A 12,630-nucleotide genomic window follows, 5' to 3' on the forward strand; every position below is an offset into this window, starting at 1 on the left:
TGGCAATGCCTAGCTTTATTTTGAAGGAGCTTTAATAGCAACATCTAGCTTTATTTTGAAGGAACTTTAATAGCAACATCTAGCTTTATTTTGAAGGAGCTTTCATGGAAACATCTAGCTTTATTTTGAAGGAGCTTTCATGGAAACATCTAGCTTTATTTTGAAGGAGGTCTAATAGCAACAGCTACCTTTATTTTGAAAAAGCTCTAATGGCAACATCTAGCTTTATTTTGAAGGAGCTTTAATAGCAACATCTAACTTTATTTTGAAGGCATTCTAATGGGAACATCTACCTTTATTTTGAAAAGCTCTAATAGCAATGCCTAGCTTTATTTTGAAGGAGCTTTCATGGAAACATCTAGCTTTATTTTGAAGGAGGTCTAATAGCAACAGCTACCTTTATTTTGAAAAAGCTCTAATGGCAACATCTAGCTTTATTTTGAAGGAGCTTTAATAGCAACATCTAGCTTTATTTTGAAGGCATTCTAATGGGAACATCTACCTTTATTTTGAAAAGCTCTAATAGCAATGCCTAGCTTTATTTTGAAGGAGCTTTAATAGCAACAGCTACCTTTATTTTGAAGGAGCTTTAATAGCAACATCTAGCTTTATTTTGAAGGAGCTCTAATAGCAATGCCTAGCTTTATTTTGAAGGAACTTTAACAGCAACATCTAGCTTTATTTTGAAGGAGCTTTAAAACTCTGCTGATTCTGTTGCTAGGCGACCGGAGATCACCATCCTGTCTGCGGAGCCTCTGGCCTCCACTTCCTGGTTCCCCGGGGCCGCGGCCGGTTTCCCCCCTCCCCCTCCTCCTGCAGCGCAGATCTGGGGACCGACCATCCCCCCGACCATCCAGGTAGCTGTCCGTTAAACAGCTTATTGATTGATTGATTGATTGATTGATTGATTGATTGATTGATTGACTGATCGATCGTCTGTCTCCTCCTCAGCCTCCTCCGTCCTATGAGGAGGTGATCAGAGAGAAGACTCAGGAGCAGCGTCTCCTCCCTCCTCCTCCTTCTTCTTGTTCTCCTTCTTCGTCTCCTTCTCCCTCCTCCTCCTCGTCATCACCACGTCCGGTCTCCACGACGACCATCGCCACCCAGACCGACCAATCGGCGCCAAACGTCCCGCCTCCTGGTGAGCGTCGCTCCTTTATCACGTCATTTTTTAATATTTTTATAGAGTTCATTTGCAAAAGCAGATAAGTGCCATTTTGAAAAAAAAAGAGCTGAGGCTTTGTAATTATTCTTTGCGTAGTGTTGTTTTCAATAAAACTTTATTTTTTTTGAGATATATGTCTGTTTTGTTACATCTCAAAGTCACTCAACTTTGGTTTGACTGATATCACCTTATGTAAATAAAAAATAGAAAATGAAGATTCTATTTTAGAATTTCTATTTCTATTTCAGAAGATTCTATTTTAGAAGATTCTATTTTAGAATTTTGTTTAAACGGAGTTATCTGCTTTTGCAAATGAACTCTTGTTAATTGATTGATTGATTGATTGATTGATTGATTGATTGATTTGTTTCCGTGCAGAGGGACGACCCGTGCGACCTCCGCGACCACGGCCGCCGCTCTCCTGTCCCACCAAGTCGTCTCACGTCGATGACATCACCGGCACCGGCAGCCAATCAGCACCCGGCTCCATTAACGGCGACGCAGCAGCTCCCGAGTCGATCGCACACTCCTCTTCCTCCTCCTCCTCCTCCTCCTCCTCCTCCTCCTCGGCGCAGACGACGCAGTGCTGTGACGTCATCGCCGGGCTTTGTTCGCCGGTGGTGACATCACACTCTGGTGCTCAGACCGACCAATGGGAGCAGGCGGTCGCCACTGTTGACACGGCAACGCCCCCAACCGCTCCTTCCTCTTCTCCTCCTCCTCCCGTCCAGCAGCAGCGTCCCAGACCGCGGCCTCGCCCTCGCTCCAAGCTCGCCGTCAGTCATCAGCCGATCGCCGGCGGCAACAACGACGACGACGTCAGAGTCCAGACGCTGGTGAAGCTCCGTGACGACGGCTTGGCGACGCTCGCCGCCAACGCCAACGCCGTCAACGGCAACCAGGAAGCGAGTCAGGGGAAGTATCTGCAGGAGCTGCTCGAGGCCTTCAGCTCCGACGACTGGGGCTTCCCTGATCGCCGTAGCGACAGCAGCGGCGGCGGCCACAGCCAATCAGAGAGCGAGGAGGAGGAGGCAGCGGCAGAGGAGGAAGACGAGGACATGGCGACGCTGAAGGCGCGGATCCAGGCGTTCGAGCAGCAGCAGCAGCAGCAGGTGGCCGATGGGAACAACGGAGACTTCGCCGCCGCCGCAAAGAGACCCGAACCCCGTCCACGCCCTCGTCTCCAGGGGCAACCGGCGGCCAAATCCCCCCCGCCCGTCGTCGCACCGAAACCCAAAAACTTTTCACACGCCACTGCCGCTGCCGCCACTAAGCCGTCCAGCAAGGGATTCTGGGAGGACGGCGGTGTCACAGCGGTAACAGACTCAGGCGGGACGGAGACTCTGAAAACGGCTGAATCTCTCTCGTCTGCGGATTCGAACCTGAAACCTGCAGCAGCGGCGGCAGCGACAACGTCGGACACCGCCAAACCTTCGGCTCCTTCGGTGCTGCAGCCGATCAGAGCCGCGGAGAAACCTGCACTCACTCCGAAACCAACGCCGCCTGCTGCAGAAACCAGTAGCTCCGCCCCCTCTGGCTCCTCTGGCTCCGCCCCCTCCGCTTCTACCGCCGCCGTTGGGTCCGCCCCCTCCGCTTCTACCACCGCCGCCGTTGGCCCCGCCCCCGTCCCGGCGCCGCGACCGCCTCCTCCCAAACACGCCGCCTCCTCCTCGTCTCTCGGCGACGCCTCCTCCTCCTCCAAACCTCCGCCCAGACCTGCCGTCGCCCCCAGGGCCGGCGTGGCCGCTGCTCCCCAGGAGAAGAGCTCCTCGGCCGGGCACAGCGCCCCCACGCTGCCCCCGAGACCCTCGGTCGGAGGAGGAGGAGGAGGAGGAGGAGGAGGAGGAGGAGGAGGAGGAGCGCCGACAGAGACAGGAAGTGACGAGACGCAGGACGCCGCCGCACACACAAACCAAACTGGTGAGTGTATTGTTAGTGTTGTTAGTCTGTGAGCTTTACTGCCCCCTGCAGGCAGCTGGAGGAACTACACTGCACTGCGATTTTACACATTTATCGGTAGTTCATTCAGATTTTGCCGATAAACCTTGAAATTATTACACACTGGACCTTTAAAGAGAAGGGTTTATCAATTTGTTTTTTAATATTGAAGCGTAAATACTTAAAGTCTGGGAATAAAAAAACTTTATACATATTTACAGGACTGAATCCAGATGTTCATTGGTAACTAGTGAAGTCTAAATTTTAAAGGCCAGAAAAATGACTGGTTTCACATTAACACAACATTAATTTGCTTGTTTTCATTACATGATGATAATATGAACATATTATGAACTTTTTCTGCTGTTATCTTATATTTTATGTGTTGATTATTCTCTTGATTAAGCATTTTAATATGTATATATGTAAAATCTGACATTTTATGTGTTGATTTATACATTTTTTACCATAAAATGTCAGAAACACATTGATGGGTAATGAAATAGTCATTAGTTTCAGTGTTTTTTATTATTCTCACAGTTGAATGATTGATTTATTATCAGCTTTTCACATTTAATCAAATTGTTAAATATATTTTTTAGTCAAAAAAAAAAGAAAAACCAACTTCTAATCCAAGAGCAATACTCTGATATTGATTAACCCTGAATCAAACATCCTGTGACTGCGGCTGCACTCGACTGTGTTGACTTTACCAACGTCAACATCGGTCTCTCTGTTCGCTGCACGTGTTACTGCTGCTGTGAGTTCAGCTCGTTTCCTGAGTGATAAGCTGAGTGTGTGTGTGTGTGTGTGTGTGTGTGTGTGTGTGTGTGATGATAAGCTTCAGTTATCGACTGATTCACAGAGCGGCTGCAGCTCTGATAACACTCACACACTCACACACTCGGGTTTTGTTTACACATGAGTGAAACGACGAATCCACACATGAACCGACTGGAAACATCAAATATTATTATTATTCTAGAGGAAAAAGAGTGGGTTATTGATCATTTCCTGTGTTTCAGCCTCATTAAAACGTCTTTTATGTAGCAGCAGGCTTCAGACAAGTCAAACTAAGTTTTGTTAAACTGAATGGAAGTTGTGTATAAAAGTTTATTGCATTCACTTGGGGAAAAAAAAGCTCTGTTTTTTTGAGTTATTCAATATTTCCCCTGTTTTTCTGAGTTATTTTTACTCAAAAAACAACACAGTCGAGCTCTCCCTGCATTGCTTTGTGCTACATATAATAAACAGTAAGATTAGAGTGTAAGGACTGATTTCAAAATAAAGGCGACCTTCCATTTCCATTCCATAAATATGCATGATTTGCAAGGCGATGTAGATTTTCAAAGTAAAAGCCGATTAATCTTTCTTATTTTTACAGCGTTCCCTGTAAATTCAGATTGATACTGAAAGGAGACGACCTGAAAACATCAGAGCAGTCTGATGCAGCGCCTTTATTTTGAAATCAGTCCTCATGTTACTTGCAGGTGGGAGCTTCTCGCAGGATTTTAAAATCTCGTTAAGTCAAAAAAAAAAAATTACTCTAAAAAACAGAGCTTTTTTTTTGTTTCCAAGTGAATACAGGATGCGTCTGTATGTGTCACAGCAAAGCATCATGGGAAATATTTAATATTTATGTTGTTTTAATGTTTTTGTTTGATTTTTCTTTCTTCTTTTTGTGGTTTCAGTGAAAGGAGGACGTCCAGGCATCCCGACCAAACCGGCAGCGCTGACATCACCACGCAGAGCCAGTGGTGAGTGTGTGTGTGAGTGTGCATAAATGTGTTGTGTGTGTGTGTGTGTGTGTGTGTGTGTGGACAATGCTGCATTTGACAAACACAAATCCTGCTTCATCGTTATGCTGCAGAAATATGTAAACATGTGGAGAGACTGAAAATGTGTGTGTGTGTCTGTGTGTTCGTATGCAACTGTCTGTGTGTGTGTCTGTGTAACATAAGAAGTGTGTGTGTGTGTGTGTTACATTACGCAAACGTTGTGAGAGAGAAAAAAGCAGCGATTGTGTGAGAAGTAAAAAGCCCCCAGTGTTCGTCTGCTGTGAGTTTGATGTGTCAGAACTGTGTGGGTGTCTGTGTGTGTGTGTGTGTGTGTGTGTGTGGCAGTGTATATTTCCCATGATGCAGCAGGCCTCAGGCTTTATGTGTGTCTGTGTCGGTTCAACACACACCAGGAATCTGTTTGTTTGGTTGTTTTGATTTCGAGGAAATAAACCCAGTTAGAAGAAAAAAAAACAAAAAAAAAACATGTTGCAGCTTAATTTAAATACAATAATCTAAAATATTTACAATATAAATGTAAAAAATTGAAATAAAATAGAAAAGTATAAATAAACACAACACAGTGAGCTGGTTGTTAAAGTCGAGTCCAGAACCAGTTTGACAGTGAAACTCAGCGACGCTGCAGGTTGATACTTGTGTGACTCTCCACAACACGACAGCAGAGTGTGTGTGTGAGCTGAAGTAGGTCGTCGTCGTCGGTGTGTGTGTGTGTGTCTGTGTGTGTGTGTGTGTGTGTCCTCCTGACCCACATGGTCACCTGATCTGCCCGTGAGGTTCAGTAACAGAGTTAAGAGGCAGAACGACTAGAAAGAGAGAGAGAGTGACTCCCAACTGGAGCAGACAAAAACACAACAAGACACTCGTTGTTTCTATAAATAGACTCAGATAGAAAGAAAGAAAGAAACGGGGAGTAAAGAGTGTGTGAGTTGTGTTACAATATTCAAATGTGTCATTTACATAAAGCCTCAGCAGCAGCTGTAAAAACTCCACTCCACTCACCTACACCCTACATGAAAGTAGGGCTGCACAATTAATCGAATTTTAATCACGATCACGATTTTGGCTGCCACGATTAAATTAAGATGATCGTCACGATTATTAACATGTAAAAAAACGGGCTGTGCTGCATCAAATCAAGCGCTTTCTCAACCAATAGTCCGCCAACCACCAGGGGGCGAACGAGAGGTCAGGCCTCCATGAAGCTGCCTAACTAACAAGCGAGCGCATCCTCCCTTTACATGTTGTTTACAGTCCAGAGTGTGTGTCCCGGCCGGTCAGTCGGCAGCTTCAAATGCTGCTGTACTGTGTCACCTTCTGCGCCCGATGTTACGTCTCACTCCTAGGCTGTATGGATCTCACTCTGACGTGAGAGTGAGACGATGTCGGCAGCAGACGGTGACAGTAGACATGACGACGTGTGTCTGTGTCTGGTCAGTCAGCACCTCCAAAGGCTGTCTACTGTCGCCGTCTCTCTCTGGATCGGATCGAGGTCGGGCTGCGGGGTGGTCTCGAAGCTGGACCGAGACCCCGTCACCCCACGCGGCCGTTTTGGTGTTAATTACATACGTCGTGTAAATAAAACGTTCCGACCGTGATCATAACGGCCGGTAACGGCGATCTATGGCCGTTTTGGTGGCAGCACAGTTGAGCCAGGCCGACCTGCTGGAAGCTGCCCGTGTGAAAACACTTGGTCTGTTCATTTATGTTTTTAATTTGTTCCAAATTGCTGCTGAACCACCCGTGCTGTGCTTTGGTCCATGCTAGACAGGCTCTTGGCCACACATCTCTGTGTATCATTGATGGCAAAAATAAATTTTTACCTATAGTCTACTTTGAAATTACATTTCAGAGCCTGTACTTTCTTACTTTTATTTGAGTAAAGGAGTTGAATCAGCAGCTACTTCTACCAGATTTATTTTTTATTTTTTGTTTTTTACACAAGTATCTGTACGCTACTGTACAGAATGACACCTCTGCACTCTGCAATGGCATTTATTTTTTGCTAGCCCTTTGTCTTGGGTAAATTTTATTTTAGGCTATTATTTATTTTTATTTTACGTTTTATTTTGAACTGAAAGCCTTGTTCACATAGCCTATTGTTTGTTTCAAATAGAAAGTGCAATAAAAACATGTTTTATCTAACATAATGTATAATTGTGATTAATAATCGTGATTTCACTATCGACAAAAATAATCGTGATTATCATTTTGGCCATAATCGTGCAGCCCTACATGAAAGTAGATCATTTAAAACAAATATTTAACATAACATCACGGATAAAGAGTTTTTGTTCCTGTTATTTCATATTTACTACATTTGTTCTATATTTAAAGCTGGAACGCCCTCTTAGCACAAGACTGAACTGTTAGCAGCCAATAAGATCACTCCGGTTCTCTGTGAAGGCCTGTGATTGGTCGAAGGCTCCAGAAAACAGAGCAGGAAAGTGAGATTTCACTTTTTACTGATGCAAAAAAAAAAAAATCTTTTTAAAATCTAAATGACTTTTATTGTAATTTCAAATATGTTTTTATTAATTTATTCCCATGAAATAAAAACATGTGATGTCCTGGTACGAGGATCCATCCCGGAGATCTGAACATCATCCAAGGTCGAAGCAAAAGAAATATAGAAACTTAAAAAAACAAAACCTTAACTTGTTTGTTTTGTTTGTTTATTGTTTGCACTTTAAAATATTACAAACAAGGAGTATATCACATGGAAGAAAGAAAATATACAATAGATAATATATGATAAACTACAATGAAACAGTGCTGGAGAGGTTAGAAACCCTAGGAGGGCTTATCAAGAACCTCACCATAAAATAAATAAGTAAAATTAAATGTATCTTATTGAAATAAAATAACAAATGAATTAACTTAATAAGTTATTAACTTAACTTTACTTTGATTTTCTTCGACTTAAACCTCTGTTATTCCCCCGTCTCTGCTCTTCTAAACATTATTTTTAACCTCTAAGACGTTTTTTTTATCCTTTCTAAATGAGACTACTGATAAAATCACGTCCTAGGAGCACGGTGATCCCCCCTAACTTAAAATTTTAGGAGCGAAAGCAGGAAATTTAGGGATGTACACTGTAAATTGACTTTTCCATTTAATTCATGATCCTCAAATACATTGACCTGACACCTGTAAAGACAGATTCAAGGTTCTTTGAGTCGATTCTTCCATGTTTCACCAGTGTGTAAAAAAAAGAAAAAGACCCGGCCAATTTACTGTGAGTTTATGAGTCACAGTTTTTCTTCTTTCTCCACCTCCAGCTCCGACTCTGGCTCCTAAACCGGCTCCTCCAGATCCAAACCCGGTCGCAGCCAAACCTGCAGCTGCAACGACGACGACGGTGACGACAGTGACGACGACCTCCAAACCAGCGGTCGCTCCTCCTCCGATCCAAACCAAACCTCCAACCACGACCACGACTCCTGCTCCAGCTCTGAGGAGAGGCTCGGCGCTCCAGACCAAACCCGACTCCAGCAGCAGCAACACAACCTCCTCCGACCCTCCTCTTCCTCCACGGTGAGAAAACAACATCTGATAAACTGATAGAATCAATCACCAGCGTCCAGAAGGTCAAAGGTCGTCTAGTCGCATTTTTGATAATGGATTCAAGTAACAAAGTGTCTCGTAGCTGTAATAATAGGTACTTGATTTGAATTGTAAGCATTGCTACACTTGCTCACACAGAAAGTTAAAGGGATAGTTCAACATTTTGGCAAATTGGCCCATTGCCATAACCCCTATAGTCATAGCAGTAGGTTCGTTACCTTTAATTGTCGGTGCAAGCTATTTTTAGAACAGCGGAGCAGAGCCGTGAGCTGCTCAGAGCTACACTACGGAGGCTCATTATGGGATTTCTTGGTTTCCCTCATCAAACTCATCAAATACACAATCCAACAACTCCACAATGCTCTGGTGGACAAGTTGTGACCTGCACATTCACCACGCTATGAGATAATAACACAACGTTACCACACAGAGTTGTTTTAGAGGGAAATACAGAGACTGCTTGATGAAAAACTGTCCCTGAAGGCAACGCGCATCAGCGGTTTTGCATGAATTTCCCTCTAAAACAACTCTGTCTGGTAACGTTGTGTTATTATCTCATAGCGTGGTGAATGTGCAGGTCACAACTTGTCCACCAGAGCGTTGTGGAGTTGTTGGATTGTGTATTTGATGAGTTTGTATCCAGATTTGGTAATCGTGAAAAGTTTGGATCTGATCAGACTTATCTCAGTTGTTCAAAACTCAGTTTGTATCTGGATCAAAGTAAAGATAGATGACTTAATCCTGGATGGAAAAACAAGGGATTTCAAAAACTTTTTGAACATCTGGACCCAGATGTGAATCTGATCGATCAGTCTCTCTCTCTCTCTCTCTCTCTCTCCTCAGTCCGTCCAGTGGGAAGTTCCTCCCCCTTCGTCCTCCTCCAATCAAATCCATTCCCGGCCGACCGCCTCCTCCGGCCATCGGCTCGGCCTCCTCGGCCAATCAGATCCCTCCTTCTTCCAAAACCGCCCCCGCCCCCTCCTCCGTCTCGCCGGTCGTCGTCGTCGCCCAGACAACGCCCCCGTCGCCTCCGTCTGTAGCAGCCAATCAGAGTCAGAGTCAGAAGGCGGCGAAGAGAGGACCGCCGCTGCCGCCGCGGCCCAAACCGGGACACCCGCTCTACAACAGCTACACGGTGCGTACACACACACACACAATAGGCCTCTTGTCATGCCCTATTGATTAACTGTTTTATTGTATTGTGTTGTATTATATTGAATTTTTCTGTGTAATTTCTATAACCTTGTTTTCACTTGTTGCCCTCCCCTCCCCCCTCCCCTTCAGGCTGCACTTGAAAATAAGAATTTTGTTCTTAATTTGCTCACCTGGTTAAATAAAAATAGAAAACAAAACACACACACAGTAAACATGATGTCATACATTTGAAATCTCAGATGTTTAACTCCCCCCTGTGGTGTGTCGCCATAGAAACAGGAAGTCCTGATCGTCCTGGACGACCCCAGCCCGGTCCAGACGCCGGTCGCTCCTCTCGTCAGCCCGTCACCGTGTCTGCTGGACCTGGACCCAGAACCACAACCAGAACCACAACCGGAGCCGGAGTCTGAGTTGGAGTCGGCCCCCGACCAGGACCGGCAGTCGAAGCCCGGTCTGGAGGATCTGGACCCGACAGAGTCACAGGTATCAAACCGGACCGGACCGGACCGGTGTCAGTAGCTGGGTTTCCATCGCAGGTTTTCCCAAAATAAAAGTGAAATTTCCAAAAAGTCCAGTTGCTATTTGCAGCTGTTTCCATTGAAAGGTGTTTGACGAATGAGCCGTAACTCTCGTAAATTCTGGTCCCGCGAGACTTCACTTTGAGGAAGATGGATGTAAGCGTCTCCATGCGTTTCCATGGTGTTGGGACAGCGATCTCTTGTAGTTTTTAACAGAAGATGAAGGCAGCGCTTGATTGCTCCAAAGCAAAGCTCTTATATTTAAGCAATATATCACGACAGGCCGTGGTATATGCTCATTATACCACAGCTAAGGGGCGTTGTTCGGCCCGACGCGAAGGTTACCAATAATGACAATATGAAAGAGGAATACGTAATCAATTTCATGTAGTTTTATTCAACCAGAAATACAGTATGCTGTGATAAGGCTTTAGAATAGTAGCCGTGGTATATGCTCATTATACCACGGTTAACAACCAATCAGATCGCCGGATTTCACCTTTCCCTTTTATAAATACAGTACATACTATAGATACATATTAGTTTAGTTTTTTACTTTTTATAGAAATGACAGCTCAACATAAATACAGCAGCTAGACAAGGTCGTTAAAAAACAAACAGAAAATGCGCAAATCAAAGTAAACGGTAAGTAAATAAACAAAGTGTACAATAGACATTCAGACCGAGGTGTCGGCTGAAGCTGAGCTTATATTGCCTCCTCTGTTATAGATCAAGTTATATTAAAAACTATGCAATCTACTAGTTTCATTTATCAGCAAATAATTTATTGCAATATTATTTAGGTTTTTGCATTTCTAGGGGAAATGGAAACAAGCCTAGTGTCACTGATTGATTGAAGGAAAAAACGTATATCCCTCAGGCTTCAACAGTTGAACTGGTTTTGTTTTCCAGTCGATCCTCCCGGTGGCGCCGAGCGAGCAGAAGGAGCAGCCTGATCCCAAACCTGTCAGGTCAGACACACACACACGAAAAACAATTTAAAAAAGAATAAAAAATACAACACACACAACACAATGGACCAGACACACACGTTACATCTCCTGTGTGTGTGTGTGTGTGTGTGCAGCGGCCCGCGGTGCGTGGCCGTGTTCGACTACGAGGGCGAGGAGGAGGACGAGCTCACCTTCTCGCAGGGCGACGTCATCGCGCTGCTGCAGCTGGTGGGGGCGGAGTGGGGCCGGGGCCAGATCCACGGCCGCCAGGGCATCTTCCCCCTCAGCTTCACCCAGGTGGTCGAGCCCCTCCCACCGCCGTCGCCCGGGGAGACGACGAAGACGGCGCCATCCATGACCAAGGACACGGTGCCGGTGATAGAAAACACAGGTCAGAAAACTTGAAAAACTTGAAACTGGAGTCTTTATTGTATGTTATATTTATTTTTTACTAAGTCTTTATAGGACCTTTCGACAAACAAGAAAATAGCAATTTGCATATTTTAAAATTTTATTCGTATCATATTTAGTACATCCAGCATTTTTTAAACGTATTGCTCACAGTTTATGTGCAAATTTTATGTTTTATACCTGAGATTTTTTAAAACATAGTATGACACTGATGATATAGAGGCATAGAAACTGTATATCAATTAAAATATGATACACTAGGAGGGATAGTTCAACATTTTGGCAAATTGGCCCATTGCCATAACCCCTATAGTCATAGCAGTAGGTTCGTTACCTTTAATTGTCGGTGCAAGCTGTTTTTAGAACGGCGGAGCATCCCTTTAAGCCTACTTTCAGTTTATATTAATCTAAGGCTGCAACTAACGATTATTTTCATTATCGATGAATCTGTCGATTATTTAAACGATTCATCGATTAGTTGTTTGGTCAATAAAATGTTGAAAAACATCAATCAGTGTTTCTCAAACCACACCATGACGTCCTCAAATGTCTTGTTTTGTCCACAAACCAAAGAGAGACTCAGTTTATCGTCATAAAGGAACAAAGAAACCAGAAATATTCACATTTAAGAAGCTGAAATCAGAGAATTTCGACTTTTTTTCTTTATAAAAAACGACTCAAACTGATTATTAGATTATCAAAATAGTTGACGATTGATTTAATAATCGATTATTGTTCGATGAATCCATTTATTGTTGTGTCTTCATAATAATTGAATCATCTTTTTATTAATTTGTCGCCCGCAGCAACAAAGATGCAACAGATCACAAGCTCAGAGGTGAGTGTGTGTTTGTTGTGTAACTTCTACACAAACGTCACAACAGTGTGTTCCTCTTTGTGCTCATGCAACAGTACCTGTGTGTGTGTGTGCGTCCAGGTGGAGCAGTGGGTCGTGGCCCTGTTCGATTTCCCCGGTCAGACGGCGGACGACCTGTCCTTCCACAAGGGGGCGCTGATCCAGGTGACGGAGCGCGTCGACGCCGAGTGGAGGAGAGGGAGGCTGGAGGGGAGGGAGGGGCTGTTCCCCGCCGCCTTCACACAGCCACAGCAGGGTAACACACACTCAC

At 44.4% G+C, this 12,630-nt stretch overlaps 1 protein-coding gene across 1 annotated transcript in view; it reads left to right on the forward strand.

The window, feature by feature from the left end:
- LOC146968657 (uncharacterized) overlaps positions 1-12,630 on the forward strand; it is a 29,094-nt gene that overhangs the window by 12,953 nt on the left and 3,511 nt on the right. Inside the window, exons 5-15 of the mRNA XM_085759620.1 lie at positions 722-857; positions 952-1,141; positions 1,544-3,085; positions 4,795-4,860; positions 8,181-8,436; positions 9,310-9,601; positions 9,895-10,104; positions 11,052-11,110; positions 11,227-11,483; positions 12,310-12,341; positions 12,441-12,615. Of these exons, the coding sequence (XP_085615746.1) occupies positions 722-857; positions 952-1,141; positions 1,544-3,085; positions 4,795-4,860; positions 8,181-8,436; positions 9,310-9,601; positions 9,895-10,104; positions 11,052-11,110; positions 11,227-11,483; positions 12,310-12,341; positions 12,441-12,615 (3,215 nt within the window). The remainder of the gene's footprint in view (positions 1-721; positions 858-951; positions 1,142-1,543; positions 3,086-4,794; positions 4,861-8,180; positions 8,437-9,309; positions 9,602-9,894; positions 10,105-11,051; positions 11,111-11,226; positions 11,484-12,309; positions 12,342-12,440; positions 12,616-12,630) is intronic.

The sequence above is a fragment of the Trachurus japonicus genome, chromosome 18 (assembly GCF_045865225.1).
Source record: "Trachurus japonicus isolate A0001 chromosome 18, Traja_1.0".
In the NCBI taxonomy this organism is placed as follows: domain Eukaryota; kingdom Metazoa; phylum Chordata; class Actinopteri; order Carangiformes; family Carangidae; genus Trachurus; species Trachurus japonicus.